The following is a 17,939-nucleotide window of genomic DNA, read 5'->3' as shown; positions in this document are numbered from 1 at the left end:
AATCCAGCAATATATAACATCATGGCCAAGTGAGATTTATCCCAGGAATGCAAGGTTGGTTTAATACTTGAAAATCATTAATGTAATACTCCACATCAATAGAATAAAGGAAAACAGCTACACGATCTCAAGAGACAGAGGAAAAGCATTTGATAAAGTTCAATATCCCTTCATGATAAATACTCAATAACATAGGAATAGAAGTGAAGTTCCTCAGCCTGATAAAGTCAATAAAAAATCCACAGGTAAGATTATACCTCATGGTGTAAGAATGGATGCTTTCTCTCTAAGATTAGGAATAAAACATAGATGTTAGCTCTTGCCATTTCTGGGCTTCCCTTATAGCTCAGTTGGTAAAGAATCTGCCTTCAATGCAGGAGACCCTGGTTCGATTCCTGGGTGGGGATAGGCTACCCACTCCAGCATTCTTGGACTTCCTTTGTGGCTCAGTTGGTAAAGAATCTCCTGCAATGCAGGAGACCTGGGTTTGATCCCTGGGTTGGGAAGAGCCCCTGGAGAAGGGAAAGGCTACCCACTCCAGTATTCTGGCCTGGAGAATTCCATGGACGGTATAGTCCATGGGGTCACAAAGAGTCGGACTTTCACTTCACTTTCACTTCACTTGCCATGTCAATTCAACATTGTTTGGCAATTTCTCCTAGCCAGGGCAATTGGGCAAGAAAAACAAATAAAACACATTCAGAATGAAAAAGAAGCAAAACTATTTCTATTTGCAGATGACTTGACAGAGGAGCTTGACAGGCTACAGTCCATGGAGTTGCAAAGAGCTGGACTCAACTGAGAATTTCATTTCACTTCACTGACTTTGTACATAAGAAGTTCTAATGACTCTATTAAAAAGCAATTAGAGTAAAGGAGTTTAGCAAGATTGCAGGATACAAGATCTCTAAACAAAAAATCAATTGTATTTTTATACAGTAGCAAAGAGAAAACAGAAAATAAAATTAAGAAATCAATTTTATTTATAGTAGCATAAGAAATATAGTCAAACCTATGTTTTTTCAGTAGTCATGTATGGGTGTGAGAGTTGGACCATAATGAGGGCTGAGTGCTGAAGAATTGATGCTTTTAAATTGTGGTGCTGGAGAAGACTCTTGAGAGTTCCCTGGACTGCAAGGAGATCAAACAAGTCAATCATAAAGGAAATCAACCATGAATATTTATTGGAAGAAATGATACTGAAGCTGAAGCTCCAATAATTTGGCCACCTAATGTGAAGAACCGACTCACTGGAAAAGACCTTGATGCTGGGAAAGATTAAGGAAAGGAGGAGAAGGGAGCAACAAAGGATGAGATGGTTGGATGGCATCATCGACTCAATGGACATGAGTTTGAGTAAACTTCAGGAGATAGTGAAGGACAGGGAAGCCTGGTATGCTGCAGCCCGTGGGGTTGCAAAGAGTCGACCATGACTTAGCTACTGAACAACAACAGCATAAGAAAGAATGATACACTTAGGATGAATATAACCAAAGAAGTATAAAACTTATACTCTGAAAACTAAAAAACATTGTCAAAAAAAAGGTAACCTAAATAAATGGAAAACCAGCCCATGTTCATATATCAGAAGATCAGAAAACTTAATATTGTTAAAGATGGCAATATTTTTCAAACTGATCTGTGGATTCAATGCAATCCCTATCAAAATCCTATCAAAATCTGCTTCTTTGCAGAAATTGACAAACTGATCTTAAAATCATATGGAAATGCAAGGGACCCAGAATAAGCAATAACATTCTTAAAAAGAAGAACAAAGTTAAATTTATACCACCCGATTTCAAAACCTATGACAAGTTACTATAATCAAGACAGCATAGTACTGGCATAAAGATCGATATATAGATCAATGAAATAGAATTAGAAGTCCATACATTTACACCAACATTTATGGTCAATTGATTTTTGACAAGGGTACCAAGACAATTCAATGGTGTCTGAATATCCACTTGCCAAAGAATGAATTTTCCCTACTACTTCCCACCATATACAAAAATTAACTCAGAGTGGATCAAAGATACAAACATAAGAGTTAAAAATGTATAACTCTTAGAATAAAACAAGTTTGTAAATCATCATGACCTTGATTCAGCCTTGATTTCTTAGCTATGACATCAAAAAGGAAAATTGACAAAAGAAAAAATAAAATCTGGATATCATCTAAATTAAAACTAAAATAAAAAGGCAACCCATAGAAGGGGAGGAAATCCTTACAAATTATATATCTGATTAGGTATCTGTAGTAGGATATATAAAGAACTATTACAACTCAATAATTAAAAGACTACTCAATTTTAAAAATTGATAAAGGATTTGAATAACCACTTCTACAAGAAAGATATACGTATAGCCCTAAGCACACAGAAAGATCCTCAACAGCAGGAGCCGTCAGGGAAATGCCAATCAAAACCACAATGAGATATACCACTCTACACTCACCAGAGCAGCTATAATAAAAAAGATGGACGATAATATGGGTTGATGGGGACTGGTAGAAAATGAAACCCTAATACACTGCTGGTAGGAATGGAAACTAGTGCAGTCATCTTGAAAACAGTTTACCAGTTCCTCAATCACAATATGATCAAGCAATTCCACTCTTAAGTATGTACTCAAGAGAAATGAAAATATGCTAATACTAAGTCGCTTCAGTCGTGTCCGACTCTGTGTGACCCCATAGATGGAAGCCCACCAGGCTCCCCCGTCCCTGGGATTCTCCAGGCAAGAACACTGGAGTGGGTTGCCATTTCCTTCTCCAATGCATGAAAGTAAAAAGTGAAAGTGAAGTTGCTCAGTCGTGTCTGACTCTTCACAACCGCATGGACTGCAGCCCACCAGGCTCCTCCGTCCATGGGATTTTCTTTCTTTTTTTTTTTTTTCCCTTTTTAGTAACAGAGTCTCTTTATTGATAACTTCCCAACAGCATCTGTAAACATCGGGTACAAAAATATTCCACTTAACTCTGTTCTCCAACGTTGCTCGGCTTGCTCCACAAAGGCCCTAGGAGAGGCTTGTTAGGCTCTAGAGGTCTACACCTCTGGTCAGAGAAACAGGCTTGGGGCTGAGTGGATGGCTAATCTCTGTCTTGAGCCTTCTACAACTGTTTCAGAAACCTCCTTGAGATAATGATTGGAGAAAGGATTCAGTACTCTCATTGGAGGAAGGGGCAAGAAGACCAGAATCAGTAGGCGCAGGGGTGGGCTGGGTGGACTCGGATGACAGTGCTTGACTGTCTTGAGGGGGTTCTGACCAGGGGGCTGGGGCAGGGGACATCTGGCTCTGGTCTCTGGGAAGCTTGAAGTGTTGTTCAGAGTAGACCTAAGGCCTGACTCTGGAAAAGCTCCCTGTGCCCAGCCCAACTCCAGATGGACTGGTCATCCCCAGTTTGATAGAGGAATCTACAGAAAAGATGTTCTCAGTGAGGAAGGAGCAGGAATGAAAGATCCCCAGAAATTCTAAGGAGGGAGCCTTGTCCCCTCAGCAAGCCCTAAATGACAGACTAGGGTGGTAAAGCTGAGTATCTCGAGGCAGGGTTCTCCATTGCCACTTCAGACATCTGGGGAGTGACGCTGCTGCTGCCCTGAGACCCCCTTGGAGCTCCTGGGAGCAGGGCTACTCGCCCGGCATCTCCTCGTCATCTGTATGGCTGCGACCATTGATGGCAGGGGAACCAGGCCGGATGTGGGACAGGTCCTCGAAGCCAGGGCTGAGGGAGGGCGAGACAGTGTCGGGACTGGTGTCACATGAGCCTGTGCTCTGTTCTGAGGTGGCGATGGTGGTGGTGGTGCTAGGCGGAATGGGGTCTTCATCTTCGTCCTCCAGGAGAGATGCCTCTGGGATGTGGCTGAAGGCCTCCGGGTGCTGTCTGGCCAGCTTCCCTTTCAGTGTCCTGATCCTGCGGAAGATGCTGTCCAAGTTCCGTTTCATCTTCACCAGGGTCCTTGTGTGGTGCAGGAAGCGCTCGTTCATCTGCTGCAGGCGGGCACTTGACAGGTTGTTGAAGTTGAGCAGCATCTCGTTGGTCTTTTCAAAGCGGTCCAGCATGTTCTTCTGGGCCAGGATGATGGCACTGACATCGTCCGCATTAACCATGCTCAGGATGCGGCTACAGAAGACCCTCGAGGCCGAGTCCGGGGGGTCCATCTCTTCCTCCTCCTCCACTGCCTGCACATCTGGCGGCCTTGCTCGCGCTTCCAGGATGTCCATGGGATTTTCTAGGCAAAAGTACTGGAGGGGGTGCCATAAAGCTTGTAGTACATAAATATTCATAGCAGCATTATTCATAATAGCAAAAAATGTAGAAAATAAGAAGTTTATCAATTGATGAACAGATAAACAAAATGTGATATATCATTATAAGAGAGTATTACTCAGCCATAAAAAGCACTGAAGTACTGTTATATACTACAGCATGAATGAGTCTTGAAAACATGCTAAGTGAAAAAAGCCAGTCACAAAGGAGCACAGACAGTATGATTAATTTTATATGAAATGCCCAGAATAGGCAAACCTGTAGAGGCAGCAGGTAGATTAGTGGTTTCTTCTGACTGTAGAAGATGGGTTGGGGTTTAGGGAGTAATGGTCAACAGATGCAGAGCTCGTTTTTGAAGTAGTGATTTTTTTCTAAACTTGACTGTGGTGATGGATGAATAACACTGTTCATATACTAGAAGTCACTAGACTGTACACTTTAAATGGGTGAATTGTGTGACATGTGAGTGATATCTCAATAAAGTTGCTAAAAATACCAAAGACTGGGGACTTTCCTGGGTAGGACTGTGCACTTCCACTGCAGCGGGCATGGGTTCAATCCCTGGTCAGGGAACTAAGATCCTGCAAGCTGCACGGTGCAGCCAAAAAAAAAAAAATTGGCAAAAGACCTCAGCAAGTAGCTCACAAAAGAAGATATACAAATAGTAAAGTACAAGATATCATGTTCAACATAATTAATTATCAAGGGATACAAATTTAAGGCATGATGAGATAGCACTATATACTTACTAAAGTGTCCAAAATTTAACTAAATGAAAACAAGTGTTAGTGAGGATGTGGAACAACTAAAACTCTTGTTTAGAAGTAATGGAAAATGGCATAGCTACTTGTAATAGAGTTCTGTAGAAAAACTGAAATACAAACAGATCCTAAGATCTGCAGGGTGAGTCAGCAAGCTGCTGACCAAGAGCTCATGGTAGTTTCACAGTCTGACGCTAGAGGCCTGCATACCAGGAGAGCCGATGGTATAGTTTCAGCCCAAAGACCAGCAGGCTTGAAACTCAGGAAGAGCCAATGTTTCAGTTCCAGTATAAAGGTAGGAGAATAAAGTTCAAGTATAAAAGGCTTCCCAGGTGGATCTAGTGGTAAAGAACCTGCCTGCCAATGCAGGAGATGCAAAAGATGCTGGTTCAATCCGTAAGTCAGGAAGATCCCCTGGAAGAGGGCATGGCAATCCACCCCAGTATTCTTGCCTGGAGAATACCAAGGACAGAGGAGCCTGGTGGGTTACGGTTCATAGGGTCACAAAGAGTTGGACACAACTAAAGTGACTTAGCATGAACACATACAGGTAGGAAAAAGCTGTTATCCCAATTTGAAGGTGGTCAGGTAGAAGGAATTTTTCTCTTACTGGGAGTAGAGTCAGTCTTTTTGTTCTCCAGCCTTCAACCGATCAGATGAGGCTCTCCCACATTAAAGAGGACAATCTGCTTTACTTTACTTCAGTTCAGTTCAGTTCAGTTGCTCAGTTATGTCGACTCTTTGCTACCCCATGAACCGCAGCATGCCAGGCCTCCCTGTCCACCACCAACTCCTGGAGTTCACCCAAACTCTTGTCCACTGAGTCAATGATGCCATCCAACCATCTCATCCTCTGTCGTCCCCTTCTCCTCCTGCCCTCAATCTTTCCCAGCATCAGGGTCTTTTCAAATGAGTCATCTCTTCGCATCAGGTAGCCAAAGTATTAGAGTTTCAGCTTCAGCATCAGTCCTTCCAATGAATATTCAGGACTGATTTCCTTTAGGATGGACTGGTTGGATCTCCTTGCAGTCCAAGGGACTCTCAAGAGTCTTCTCCAACACCACAGTTCAAAAGCATCAATTCTTCTGCACTCAGCTTTCTTTATAGTCCAACTCTCACATCCAAAAAAAAAAACGTAGCCTTGACTAAGATGGACCTTTGTTGACAAAGTAATGTCTCTGCTTTTTAATTTGCTGTCTAGGTTGGTCATAACTTTCCTTCCAAGGAGTAAGCGTCTTTTAATCTCATGGCTGCAGTCACCATCTACAGTGGTTTTGGAGCCCCCAAAAATAGTCAGCCACTGTTTCCACTGTTTCCCCATCTATTTGCCATGAAGTGATGGGACCAGATGCCATGATCTTAGTTTTCTGAATGTTGAGCTTTAAGCCAACTTTTTCACTCTCCTCTTTCACTTTCATCAAGACTAACTTTACTTAGTCCACCAATTTAAATGTTAATCTCAACCTAAATATCAACTACCTCAGATATGCAGATGATACCACTCTAAAGGCAAAAAGTAAAGAGGAATGAATAAGCCTCTTGATGAGGGTGAAAGAGGAAAGTGACAAAGCTTACTTGAAACTCAACATTCAAAAAACTAAGATCATGGCATCTGGTCCCATCACTTCATGGCAAATAGAAGGAGGAAAATTGAAAGCAGATTTTATTTTCTTAGGCTCCAAAATCACTGTGGATGGTGACTGCAGCCATGAAATTAAAAGATGCTTGCTCCTTGAAAAGAAAACTATGACAAATCTAGGCAGTGTATTAAAAAGCAGAGACATCATTTTGCCAACAAAGATATGTACAGTCAAACCAATGGTTTTTCTAGTAGTCATATATGGATGGGAGAGTTGGACCATAAAGAGGGCTGAGTGCTGAAGAACTGATGCTTTCCAAGTGTGGTTCTGGAGAAGACTTTAGAAAGTCCCTTGGACTACAAGGAGATCCAACCAGTCCATCCTAAAGGAAATTAACCCTGAATATTCACTGGAAGGACTGATGCTGAAGCTGAATCTCCAATACTTCGGCCACTGGATGCTGACTCTTTGAAAAAGACCCTGATGCTGGGAAAGATTGAAAGCCAAAGGAGAAGAGGGTGGCTGAGGATGAGAGGGTTAGGTAGCATCACCAACATGATGAACATGAATTGGAGCAAACTCTGAGAAATAGTGGAGAAGAGAGGAGCCTAACATGCTACAGTCCATGGGGTCACAAAGAACTGGGCACCACTTAGCGACTGAACAACAACAAAAAAAAACACTCTCACAGAAACACTGAGAATAATGTTTGACCAAACGTCTGGATGCTCCATGGCCCAGTAAAATTGACACAAAATCAACCATCATACTACTTACAGAAACAATTTTGCCATTTCTTCAAAAGTTAAGTATATACTTATATGACTCAGAAATTCTGTTCCCAGGCATTTACTTTGGAAAGATGAAAACATATGATCACAAAATAATTTGTACTCAAATACTCATAAAAATCTAATTCATAATGGTCAAAAATTGAACCAACATAAATATCCACCAATAGTGAATGATTAAATAAATTGTGTGGGAAAACTACATACTGGGAGTAAAAATAATGAACTACTATTACATGCAATAATATGAGTGAATTAAAAAAAAAACATTATTCTAAGTGAAAGAAGTCAAACACAAAAAAAGTACACACTGTATAATTCTATTTATATGAAACCTAGAAAAGACAAAGCTATACTGACAGCAGATCAGTCGTTACCAGGGGCTGGAAGCAGCAGTTTTGGGGGTAGTTGACTGGGAAGAAGCATAAGAAAACCTTTTGGGGCAATGAAGAACTTCTATATCTTTGCTGTGGAGGTGATTATACAACTATGCTGCTGCTGCTGCTAAGTCCCTTAAGTCGTGTCTGACTCTGTGCGACCCCATGGACTGCAGCCACCAGGCTTCTCCGTCCATGGGATTCTCCAGGCAAGAACACTGTAGTGGGTTGCCATTTCCTTCTCCAATGCATGAAAGTGAAAAATGAAAGTGAAGTCGCTCAGTCGTGTCCAACTCTTGCAACCCCATGGACTGCAGCCTACCAGGCTCCTCTGTCCGTGGGATTTTCCAGGCAAGAGTACTGGAGTGGGAACTTCTAGAAGTGTATACTTTATTTTTTTTTATTTATTTTTTTGCAAGTCTCTATGTGTTTTTATTATTTAAAAAAAATTTAAGTAGTTCGTAAAATAGCAAATGGGAAATTAAAAAAAACACAAGTCATTCAATTTGCCACCACTCAAAAATACCCAACAAGAAAAAGACAGGCTGCTGCTGCTGCTGCTAAGTCGCTTCAGTCGTGTCTGACTCTGTGCGACCCCATTAGAAGTGTATACTTTAAAAGGGTATATTTTTATTTATGTAATTTATTCTTAACAATAATATTGGTGTGAACAAAGAAATGAATACTCTGGTTTCTCCTCAGGTTGAATAAATACATTACCCTGTTTTCTTCACTGGGGCTTCCCTGGTGGCTCAGAGGTTAAAGCGTCTGCCCGCAACGTGGGAGACCAGGGTTTTCTCCAATAGTAACATTTCCAGGAGTTGGTGATGGACATGGAGGCCTGGCGTGCTGCAGTTCATGGGGTCGCAAAGTGTCCACATGACTGAGCGACTGAACTGAACTGAACTGAACAGTTTCAAAGCTATAATATAATATAGAATATAGAATACCAGGGACACTGATACAATTCACTGACCTTAATCAGATTTCCATAGTTTTACTTGTGCTCATCATGTGTGTGTGTGTGTGTATTAAATTCTATACAATTTTATCACCTGTGTAGATTGATATATCCAACATCACAGTTAAGATGCTTTTTCTGTTTCTGGAACATGCCAAACTTTCTTCTGTCTCAAGGCTTCTAGAACTGGGGGTCTTGTCTTCCTGAGTCACCCCACTTTCCTTCCTGAATTTGCACTTCTTCCTGAGTCCCCCTCCACCTCCCACCAATGGCTGTTTCTGTCTTATCCTGAAGGTTTTAGCTCAGTACCCCTCAAAGAGGGCCCTGCCTAAGATTCTGTCTCCTTCGTGCCGTTTATCCCAGGTCTGACTATATTCACCAGGTATTCTTTTGCTTAATATGTCTCTCCCCTAAACAGACTGTGGGTTCTGTGAGGTAAGAAGTTATTGGTTCCCTTCTAATCGCTGCAGCCTTCCACAAGGCCCAGAGGCTCCAGAAGAAACGCTGAAAGGACTTCTCAATGCTCTGCTGCTGCTGCTGCTAACTCGCATCAGTCATGTCCGACTCTGTGCGATCCCATAGATGGCAGCCCACCAGGCTCCTCCGTCCCTGCTTTACCAAGTTGCTAAAGATTTCTTTTCTTTTGAAAGCTTAAGCTGCCCTCTAGTGGAAAATACAAGCCAAAATTGGGGCCTGGTTTTGTTCTTCGTTTTTGTTTTTGTCAATGAGAGCCCCAGACTCTCAGATCAGAATAGTAGAGGCCTAGCACCTCTCCTCTCTCTGGATATCATGGGCTACCTGCCCACCCCAGGCCCACGTGGAGCTCCCCACAACTCCAGGTGGAGGGACCGGCCTCCCCCTGTAGCACCCCTCCCAGGATCTGGGCGCTTTCCCCACCCCTCTCTGATGATGTTCAGGATTGGCACCATGGGGCCTTCCTGGTGGCTTAGTGGTAAAGAATCCACTTGCCAATGTAGGAGACACCGGTTCCACCCTGATCTAGGAAGATCCCCCACGTCACTGAGCAACTAAGCCCAAGCACCACAACTACTGAGCCTCTGCTCTAGAGCCTGGGAGCAGCAACTGCTGAGCCCACGTGTCTAGAGCCTATGCTCTACAAGTGAAGCCACCACAATGAGAAGCCCACGAACCACAACTAGAGAGTTGTCCCCGTTCTCCACAACTAGAGAAAAGCCCACACAGCAACGAAGACCCGGCACAGCCAAAAAAAAATTTTGTTTCATTATGTGTCTTGGTCCTTGTCTGCACTCGGAAACCCATTCATATGGATGCGCGGACACATTCTAAAGTGGGGCAGTGGGGGGGTTCTGCTGGGCTTCTGTCCCCCAGGAATCAAAGCCCTGAGCTGCACACTTCAGAGTGTTTCTGTCCTGGGGGAGCTGTTTGGGGACAGAGGGCCCCTGATACAAGCAGCATTCGCTGACCTTGACTTAGGTAATGGTAGTAACGTTGAATCTGTGGTTCTGGGTAGGGAGTCTCTGGGCAGAAGCAGCAGAATTGGCCCAGAAATGGCTCTAAATCTGAGCCTTTGGCTAATGCCATAGTAATATTACACTATGCATGAAATATATATAAAAGGAGGAGTGTTAATTTAGTTTGTCCCTTTACTAAGTGAAGTTTAGTCGTAGGCACCAGCAATACAACAATGAATATGACATGGTACTTGCCTTCAAAGAATCACAGCCTCTGACAAAATGTCACAAGTAGACGAAGCCTCAGAAGTTGCAAACTGGTGGTCTGCAGATATGTTTTATTTGGCTGGCACAGTGTTTTAAGTTTTTAAAAATTAGTTGCCAACTTTTTAATATGGGAAATTTCTTATAAAAATCTAGACTTCTGGCTTCAATTGGATGACAAGCAACATGGGGTCCATACCCATCACATCCTATGGGACTGGCACCGGTGCCCCGTTCTCTCCTTTCTGTCACCTGTCTGGCCAGCCTGGCACTGTGTTGAGACATCTGCAGGGTCCTAGGGGCCCCCTGCTTCCCTAGGAGCAGTGAGAGGTGAGCAATTAACTCTGAAGCAGGTGAGAGGGTGAATGAGTCTTCTCAGATGTGGTGGCTTCCCAAATGCCATCTCGACAGCCTGCATGGGAGATGGTGATGGTCACAGGAGGCCGTGGCAGGGAGAGTGTGATGGGATTAGAGCCTAATACACTGGGATGGGCTGCTCTTGGCTTTGGAGCATAATGAACATGACGGTGAACGAGAATTCCAAGTCAAATTTTTCAGCAGGAAATGAAAACTGAAATAGCCACAGTAGAGAACTCAGGTTCGAAGATCTTTGTAGCCAATATGAATGGTGTTGCTCGAGGACTGGGGATCTTGCTGAAACACAGATTTCAATCCAGCAGATCTGGGGATAGGGGAGAAACTCTGCATTTCTAACAAGCTCCTGGTCCCTGGACTATACTTTGAGAACTTGGGGCTTAGAAGACAGATTGCAATCTAGTGGGCTGTGGGCCAAATTTTGTCTAGGAAATAAGGTTTTTCAGGGTTGCATAGTGTCTACATTTTAAAAAGTTGTGGGACTTCCCTGGCGGTCCAGTGATTAAGACTTCACCTTCCAAAGCAGGGGGTGCAGGTTCAATCCCTGGTCGGGGAGCTAAGATTGAACATGCCTCACAGCCGAAAAACCAAAAATCATAAAATGGAAACAATATTGTAACAAATTCAAAAAAGACTTTAAAAATGGTCCACATTAAAAAAAAAAAACCTTAATTTTTTTTTTTTTTTTTTAAGTTGCTAACCCACTCCAGTGTTCTTGCCTGGAGAATCCCAGGGACGGGGGAGCCTGGTGGGCTGCCGTCTATGGGGTCCCACAGAGTCAGACACGACTGAAGTGACAGCAGCAGCAGCAGCAGCAACAGCTTAAAATCAGGCATTTTCACATAAAATTCTGAATCTGTCTTCTCCATTCATCATTCTCTATCACATCACTGAATTTTATTAGTAGTATCTCTCATAATTGAGTTTTTTTATTTGTTCGTTGTGTATCTCCACCAGGCTGTGAACTCCGCGCAGGCAGGACCTTGTCTGTCTGGTTTGCCCCTGCTCCCCTTGAGCCTAGATCAGTGTCTGGCACACAATCTATAGTCTCTATATTTATTATTTGTCAAGTGAATTAGCACATGCGCTTTCCTATGAGCTTGAAGTGAGTGCTAGAGTCCACACATGGCCTTCTTCACTCACTTGAGTTACCCCCTGAGGAAGACAGACTCAGGATAGTGCCCTTGGGAGCCCCCTGTGTTCAGGGAATCTGAGGCGGAGGAAGAGGAATGAGGCAGGAAGGAGGACCAGGAGAGCAAGGGCCCCGAGGCCACCGGAGGAAGGACTATGGAGCGGGGGTGCTGGACGGTGAGTGCTGCTGCGGGCGGAGGCTGATGGGAGCGAGGGACCGTGGGCCTCTGGGGGAAGCTACTGGCCATTAAGAAAGCAGGAGAGAAAATGCTCTACCCGGGGTGTTGCCAAAATCTTGGTTCCCTGTCTACTGATGCCAAATAGAAATATGGAGACAAGAGTTTGGAGGAAATAGGAAGGAGTAGCTTTATTATTTTTGCCAGGCAAAAGGGAAACACAGCAGGCTAGCGCCTCAAGAACTGTGCCCCTCTTCTCAGGAATAAGGAGAGGTTTATATCCTCCTGAAGTCTGTGATTTCTTTTTTTTCTTTCTTTCTTTTGTAAGGTTTCAAAATGGCCACAGCTGGCATCAGGCAACTCAACAACCAGGTCTGGTGACCCTGAAGTTTTCCGCTTATGTCCTTCTTTTTGAAATGCAGAATGCTACAAGAGAGTGTAGGGGGACACGAATGCCAGGTGCAAATATAATCTATATGGAGTCCGAGAGTAGTTTTCTTTGTGAAGGACAAGTCCAGCTACAAGCGTTTGTTGGTAGTAACAGCTAAAGACTAACCAAGATTGTTTAACTCTTGTAGGCCTGTTTGGCTGGTATGTGCCAAAGGCTGTTCACTCATTTCTATTTTGCTGCAACAGGAATGATTTAGTGCTATCCAGAAAGAAAGTATAGAGGTAGTATCTCAAGACTTCAGTTGGGCTTTGGAAGTTTCTAGGAGAGAGCAGTAAGTTTTGAGCCCCTGTGTAGACAGAGTCTAAGGACCTAGTGCCAAGAAAGAGACTGAAGATATAAAAAAGACTGGGAATAATGGGTTCCACCCCACCTAAGGCAGATGGAAGGCTGAGATGGGCTGCAGATAGAGAGACTGGAAAAAAAGAATTAAAAAACCCTTTCGTCTGGATAAGGGGGAGGGGGCAGGGAAAGCAAACCCCCAAGACATGTGTGCTCCTGAAAGGTCTCCATTTAGGGGAAAACTCTAAAAACCTTCCATATAATCCATGCAAGCATAGGTTGCACAGGAAATGTATCCAGTTTAATAAATGATTTGTCCTTTATGGAGTCTGCAGCAACACAGGTGTTTCATCTGACCCTGTGGCCACATGTTCATTTCCAAGATTTTTTCCAGAAGCAATATCTTGAGGGCTGGTGAAATATTCTATAATTGGACAAGGAGAGAACTATGTTGTCTCCAGCAGAGACAGGGGTGGGTGAGTAGAAATCCCTCCACTTGTGGGGTTTGTGGCAGTAGGTTAAAAGGAGACTTATGAGAAAGATAACTTAGTCTTCAAGGCCTGATGCTAGTCTTGATTTTATTGTTTTATGTGTTTTCCCCTTGTGGTGCTCAATAAGTATCTGTTCAGTGAACAAATAAATGGAAGGTCAGACTTTGTACATGAGAGTCAAAGAAATCTTGTTTTCTGGAAAAGCTAGCTGAATTAAGTGCAGGTTTTTACAGTCACCTCTTCTGGTTCCATTTCATTTCAGCTGTGAGGAATCTGAGAGACTTTAGCCCAAGGTTTTCCTTAAAGGCAGTGAGTGGAAATGTCTTCACTGTAATAACACTGTCATGACCAGGCCCTTGTCCTTCTGTGGGTCTCACCCTTCCTGGTGTTCTAGTAACCCCTGCTCTTGCTGGCCATCTCAACTCTGACTAGTAATGATCTGGCAGAGCCATTAAAGGGTGGATTCAGGAATTTGACTGGTTGCTATACTGGCTTTGCTGGGTTAACTTGGGCACTGCTTATTTTCTTGATGACTCCACTTCCTCATCTGTGAAATGGGAATAGTAAAATTTCTTTTCTCATAGGATAGTTTTGAAGATTGAATAAGACACTGTAAAATATGCAGAAAGGTGTCTTGCACACAGTACTCAATAAATGTTAGCTCTTATCCTTGGAGGTTATATCTGTTGTTGATTAATAAATGTAGGTAAAACATACTTTTACATACTAAATATAATTTTATATTTTTTGAAAATATCCTCTATGTGTAGATAGTCAAAGAAAGAGAAGGGGAAAGAGAAAGCCAGAGAGCAACAGACTTTTGGTGGTGAAAGGTTTGGAACCATCTAGGTCAATATATAATTAGAATTGAAGATGCTTTTCTGAGAGGTGAAGTGGTAATAATGGAAAAAACAAGTCTAAATACTGTTTTTTGACTCTCAAGCCAGTGCCTTTTCCACTCTACCCCATTCCATGTATGGCTTGTTAGTTTTTCGGAAATTATCCCAAATTATGTTCTAATTTAACTTCATACAAGTTCACCCCAGTAAACAAAAAGAGCAAGATCTTGGACGAGAACAGCAGTCCACCGGGCCAGTAGATAGAGCCCAGACACTCCCCTCCAGGGCGGGTGGAGGCTGAAGGGGGCGGGGCTCGTGCGGCTACCCGGGCCACGCCAGCCTTCCTTTAATTGGTCCGAGGGCCTCGGCCCACTATCCAATTAGAAGCGGCTGCGTCATCACATTACTGGGCAGGGAGGCCGCCCGCGGAAATTTGAAATGGCTGAGGGATTGCTGGCTGGTGGTGGCCTGGGGTCGGAAGCGATGGCGCCGGAGCCCGAGCTTCCTGGCTGGGCGACCGACGAGGAGCTGGAGCGCCTGGAGAAAGGTGAGCACCTGCCGTGCGGGAGGAGCCGCCGTCTGCGACAGACCGTGTCGGCAGCGCTGGGGGCGTGGGGACTCTCCGAGGGCGCCTGGGCCGCAGGCGGTTGGCCTGGGTGGCGGCTGTGACTGGGCGAGGCCCCGACCCACTCTCCGGACGTCGAATCGGGAGGCACCCAGAACACCTCTCCTCCTCGCCCAATCTGGCCTCAGCTTCCCTGAGACTGGAGGGACTTGGGCTGGGTGGAGATCCCTACTCTTGCTGTCTGGGTGTCTCCCCACCCCGCGCCGCTCCGCCCTCACCCCCACCGCCCCGGTTTTGTGCGCGAGTTTGTGTGTTTAGAGTGGACGCATATTTTTTATTTGCGTCTCAAAGGAGACCACGTACCACTATCCCCTTTCCCGGAAGAAAAGAAGCTTGGACGCTTGGCCTAGATAGCAGTACTGAGCATTGAGAGCAGGTGACGTGCCCAAAGGTAGGGGAGCCAATTTGTGACACAGTGTAAAAAAATAGAAAGTGAAAGTGAAGTCGCTCAGTCGTGTCCGACTCTTTGTGACCCCATGGGCAGTAGCCTGCACCAGGCTTCTCCATCCATGGGATTTTCTAGGCAAGAGTACTGGAGTGGGTTGCCATTTCCTTCAGGGAATCTTCCCGATCCAGGGACCGAACCAGGTCTCCTGCATTGTAGACAGACGCTTTTCCATCTGTCTACAATGAACCCAGCTCTAATTTATAGTTCTTTCTGTCTCTTCATGGAGACTCCGTTTTTTCCCCCTGATATTTTAAGGTGGTTCAGTCTTTTACTTTAACATTTTCAGTTGTATTGTGTAGTGGAAAGAGTCCTGGAGAAGTGAGAAAACCTTAAGTGGGACTTAATTCCACTACTCACCCCTCTTTGTGATCTGGCAACAGTCAGGTGACTTCAGTTTTCTCATCTGCAAAACAGGTAGTAGTGCTGCTAAGTGTGAAGATTAAGTGAAATAATGTGTGAAAAGTATTTCAAATTGGCTCTGAACACACATAACATAAAACTTACCATCTTAACCATTTTAGATGTGGATTCAATCCCTGGGTTGGGAAGATAACCTGGAATAAGAAATGGCAACCCACTCTTGTATTCTTGTCTGAAAAATCACATAGATAGAGCAGCCTGGCAAGCTACAGACCATGGGGTGGCAGAGTTGGTTAACCACTGAGTACCTAACCAGTTTTAAGTGTACAGTTAAGTGGTATTAAACACATTCACATTGTTGTGTAGCCATCACCACCATCTGTTACTATGATTCTTTTCATCTTGTAAACTGAAACTCTATACCTTTTGAATAACAACTCCCCATTCGCCCCTCTCCCCAGCCCTTGGCAACTACCATTAAACTTTCTGCCTTTATGGTTTTGACTACTTTAAGTAACCTCATATCAGTGGAATTACACAGTATTTGTCTTTCTGTGACTGACTGGCTTATTTCACTCAGCCTAATGTTTATCCAGCATAATCATAAATTTCTTCCTTTTTTAAAGCTAAATAGTTTTAGCTGTGAACATGCATGTACAAATATCTCTTGGAGACCCTGCTTTAAATTGCTGGGTCATATGGTAATTCTATTTTTATTTTTGAAGAATCACCATAAGTTTTCCATAGTGGCTATACCATTTTACATGCCTACCAACAGTCCACAAGGGTTCCTATTTCTCCACATCTTTGACAACACTTGTTTTCTTGGTAGCTTCTCATTGTTTTTTGAATAATAGTCACCTAATGGGTGTGAGATGATGTATTATTTCTTTAAAAAACATATCTATGTTATGTATGTGATGGATGGTGTGAAATAGTTTATTCTCGTAATTGAAGCTGGCATTCTAGTTTCATCTTCCCGAGGTTCAGAGAGATTTTCACGCATTTGATAAGGTATGTATGTCCTCTGAAGCTCAGGTGCATTGGTGTCTATGAGCAGGAAACCCTAGAGTACATCTTGGTTGTCTTGTTGCCAAGTCCAAACTCACTCCCTGCTCTCTGCACCACAGGCCCATAAATTGAGAGAGGAGTTGTTGGCACAAGGAATAGTGACTTTATTTGGAAAGCCAGCAGACCGAGAGGATGTGGACTAGTGTCCCAAAGAACCATCTTGCCAAAGTTAGAATTCAGCTTTCCTTTATACTGAAAGGGGAGAGGGTGTGGCTGGTTGTTGCACACTTTGTTTCAGAAGCCTTTATTCTTGCAGCTGTTAAGGTAGGTCAAGTCATGATGTTTCTTTAAACCTTCAACAAAGCAAATGTTATTCTTTGTTCTGCAACATTTTATCTGTATATGAATGGGGGAAAGTTGTTTTACCTTTAAAGGTCAGAGCCTTGAGAATGGGCTATCCTGTCTATTTCAGGCTATAGGCAACATTCTTAACTTGTATCAAAAGTAATAGAATACAAAGATTAAAGTACAAGAAACAGATCCAATATGGAGTCAGATTTGTTCTTCCCTGTTACAGTCTGTGGGGTCGCATAATTCTGGTGCCCTAAACTGGGCAAAGAAGTGGAAGGGAGAAATATAAGGGATGGGGGAAGAGAAAGAGACTCCTGCTAAAAGTCTCAGATAACCTTCCTGAAACCACTGGAAAGGACTTAGCTGATCTAAATGCTATCCTCAGCATGTTTATTTATTATAGTGGTAATTTTGTCTGTTAAAAACATCATATTACACAGAATTAGATATGCCACTGGCTCAATCATGCCTTGTGAAACATAATTACATACAGCCCAAACCTAATTCGATTAGCATTTTCTAATCCTTTCGTTAGACATAGGCACTGAAATTAATGAGGAAGAACTAGTAGCTTTGGTGAAGTAAGTGAAAGTGAAGTCAGTCACGTCTGACTCTTTGCGATGGACCCCATGGACTTTAGCCATGGACTGTAGCCTACCAGGCTCCTCCATCCATGGGATTTTGCAGGCAAGAATACTGGAGTGGGTTGCGATTTCCTTCTCCAGGAGATCTTCCTGACCCAGGGATTGAACCTGGGTCTCCTGCATTGTAGGCAGACGCTTTACCATCTGAGCTACCAGGGGAGTCCATTGGCAAGTCGGTATAAACCCCCTGCCATAAGCCCTATGAGGTCACCGGGGAACCGCAGAACAGGGCTCCTCACTTGATTCGTGCAGGGCGTGTCATTCATTCACACAAGCACACTGTAGAGTTAGTAAAGTATAGCAGAAAACATGGTCGCTAGG

General features: G+C 43.6%; 2 protein-coding genes across 3 annotated transcripts in view; one reads left to right on the top strand and one right to left on the bottom strand.

The window, feature by feature from the left end:
* Nucleotides 1-2,874: 2,874 nt before the first annotated feature.
* Nucleotides 2,875-4,213, bottom strand: LOC101904595 (kxDL motif-containing protein 1-like). Its single transcript, XM_059877407.1, has one exon. It carries the CDS (start codon nucleotides 4,159-4,161, stop codon nucleotides 3,631-3,633), a length of 531 nt encoding a protein of 176 aa, XP_059733390.1. The 5' UTR covers nucleotides 4,162-4,213; the 3' UTR covers nucleotides 2,875-3,630.
* Nucleotides 4,214-14,593: 10,380 nt separating this feature from the next.
* The window catches only part of SHCBP1 (SHC binding and spindle associated 1), a 37,271-nt gene continuing 33,925 nt past the window's right edge, over nucleotides 14,594-17,939 (top strand). Inside the window, exon 1 of one of the 2 annotated variants that reach the window (NM_001192579.1) lies at nucleotides 14,594-14,726. In NM_001192579.1, coding sequence (NP_001179508.1) covers nucleotides 14,618-14,726 — 109 coding nt within the window. In that variant the 5' untranslated portion in view covers nucleotides 14,594-14,617. The remainder of the gene's footprint in view (nucleotides 14,727-17,939) is intronic. The other variant, XM_059876756.1, reaches the window with a different exon arrangement.

Source organism: Bos taurus, chromosome 18, assembly GCF_002263795.3.
Source record: "Bos taurus isolate L1 Dominette 01449 registration number 42190680 breed Hereford chromosome 18, ARS-UCD2.0, whole genome shotgun sequence".
Taxonomy (NCBI): Eukaryota; Metazoa; Chordata; class Mammalia; order Artiodactyla; family Bovidae; genus Bos; species Bos taurus.
This window is presented reverse-complemented; position numbering and strand designations above follow the sequence as displayed.

Excerpts from the sequence above, each read along its gene's own strand:
- LOC101904595 (XM_059877407.1), bottom strand. The coding sequence starts at position 4,161 with ATGGACCCCCCGGACTCGGCCTCGAGGGTCTTCTGTAGCCGCATCCTG.